The sequence below is a fragment of the Aplysia californica genome, unplaced genomic scaffold, assembly GCF_000002075.1.
Source record: "Aplysia californica isolate F4 #8 unplaced genomic scaffold, AplCal3.0 scaffold00092, whole genome shotgun sequence".
NCBI lineage: Eukaryota > Metazoa > Mollusca > Gastropoda > Aplysiida > Aplysiidae > Aplysia > Aplysia californica.
The window spans coordinates 1140441-1142075 of NW_004797362.1; the positions used below are offsets into that span (position 1 = coordinate 1140441).

The 1635-nt window shown below is 44.9% G+C and overlaps 1 protein-coding gene across 1 annotated transcript in view; it reads left to right on the forward strand.

Annotated features, from left to right (window-relative positions):
* Nucleotides 1-461: 461 nt before the first annotated feature.
* LOC101845455 (follistatin) overlaps nt 462-1635 on the forward strand; it is a gene marked incomplete at its 5' end in the record, with an annotated part of 85407 nt that continues 84233 nt past the window's right edge. The window contains 1 exon segment of the mRNA XM_013080605.2: nt 462-1142. Within this exon segment, the coding sequence (XP_012936059.1) occupies nt 794-1142 (349 nt within the window).

The following is a 1635-nucleotide window of genomic DNA, read 5'->3' on the forward strand; positions in this document are numbered from 1 at the left end:
GAAGATGGTGGAGAATGGTAAAGCTGACTATCCGACTAAACGCTAGACTGGGATTTCAACGAAGGTGTACAAATGGCTTTTCATCAGGGGACGGGGCTGTAGGAAAATTTACGTCTATCTCGAATTCGACCTATGAATCTCCTCCGATAGTCCACTTTTAGCTAAGCATCATACACGTAAATGAGATATAATTGTTGATGGGAAATAATCTGTGGGACATGTTGTGAGATGCTACCTCCGCGCCGAAAGACGGAGACACTCGACGTGTGCATCTCAGACTCATGTCGCTTGCGCTCAGGGCGACAAACCGGTGTCGCATAACAAAGAAGCTAATCACAGAAGGTAAACCTGTTTTGATGTGAATCGCTTGCAGCATCTTCTTCTGTTCTGTGTAACCTCAAAGCGTTCATCGTGCCTACTTAGCGCTGCCTTTCTCAAGTAATCCTTTTTATCATCCCCAGGTTTAACGCGCAGACGTGTCTAGATATACAGACGATCAACGTGGTACACATTGCACTTTCTGACCTTACGGATATAAACAACATTCACGGATCTACAAGGATTTGTGTGGCTGAAACTTCAGGCAAAAGTGGTTGTTCGTAGTTGTGTGGATTTCATTAATGAGAATTTAGCTCGTTTTACGCGCATTTTGTATTGCTTTCATCTGGAACAACTGACGTATCATTTCGTGTGTGACTCTCATTGGATAATGTGTCATTGATGACATCATTTTGTCTCTTAGCGTGCCAAAGATAATTTTAGAGGACGTTTATACGGATCGTTTTACTTCAGAATGAGAGACCTATACCTTTCTGAACAGGCTTCGGTCGGATATCCTGCAAAACGCCCTCTTCAAAAAACACAAATGTCATCAAAGTCTGTCTCCACAAACATGCATCGTCGTAGCCTTCGTGGTGTGTGCACGATGCATCTATTGCTCCTGGTCTTCTTCGCCTCCTTGTGCAGTAGTACTGTCGCCAGCAAGTACAACAATTTTAATCAGTGCGCGACTTGCGACGAGTCTCGATGCCCGGAGCTGCATTACTGCGAGGGTCAGCCCATCAAAGACCACTGTGGTTGTTGTACCATCTGCTCATCGTCGAGGTTCCAACCGCACGTCGTTGTCGTGAAGCCGGCCGGAGGTGAGTACGAGCTAACGACTAAAAAAGAAGAAGAAAAAAAGAAAATGTTACAAGTATTTTTGTTGCCCCCATCGACAAAATGTCGATCATTTAGAAGGCTGACTTCGATCTTGCCTTTTAAGGGCAATCTTAGGGGGCAACCCGGGCTGAGATCAATGGGACGTTCTAATAGATAGACCGAAATGCTTGATAAAAATTCTCCCCACACAGGAATTGAGCTCAGGTCTTCTGCATGCGAACGCAGAGTCCCTCCCAACTGCTACTCAGCAGGCATTGGTGAGAACGAACTAAAATAGCATGAATGTAGGTGAAGATGTCAATAATATACTGTACTATTCGTTGGACTGTCCATCTGCCTGCCCGTAAAACTGTCTGTCGGTTTGTCTGTCTGCCTTTCAATTCATCTGTCAACATACGTATAATATCGTAATGCATGAGAGAGAGAGAGAGAGAGAGAGAGAGAGAGAGAGAGAGAGAGAGAGAGAGAGAGAGC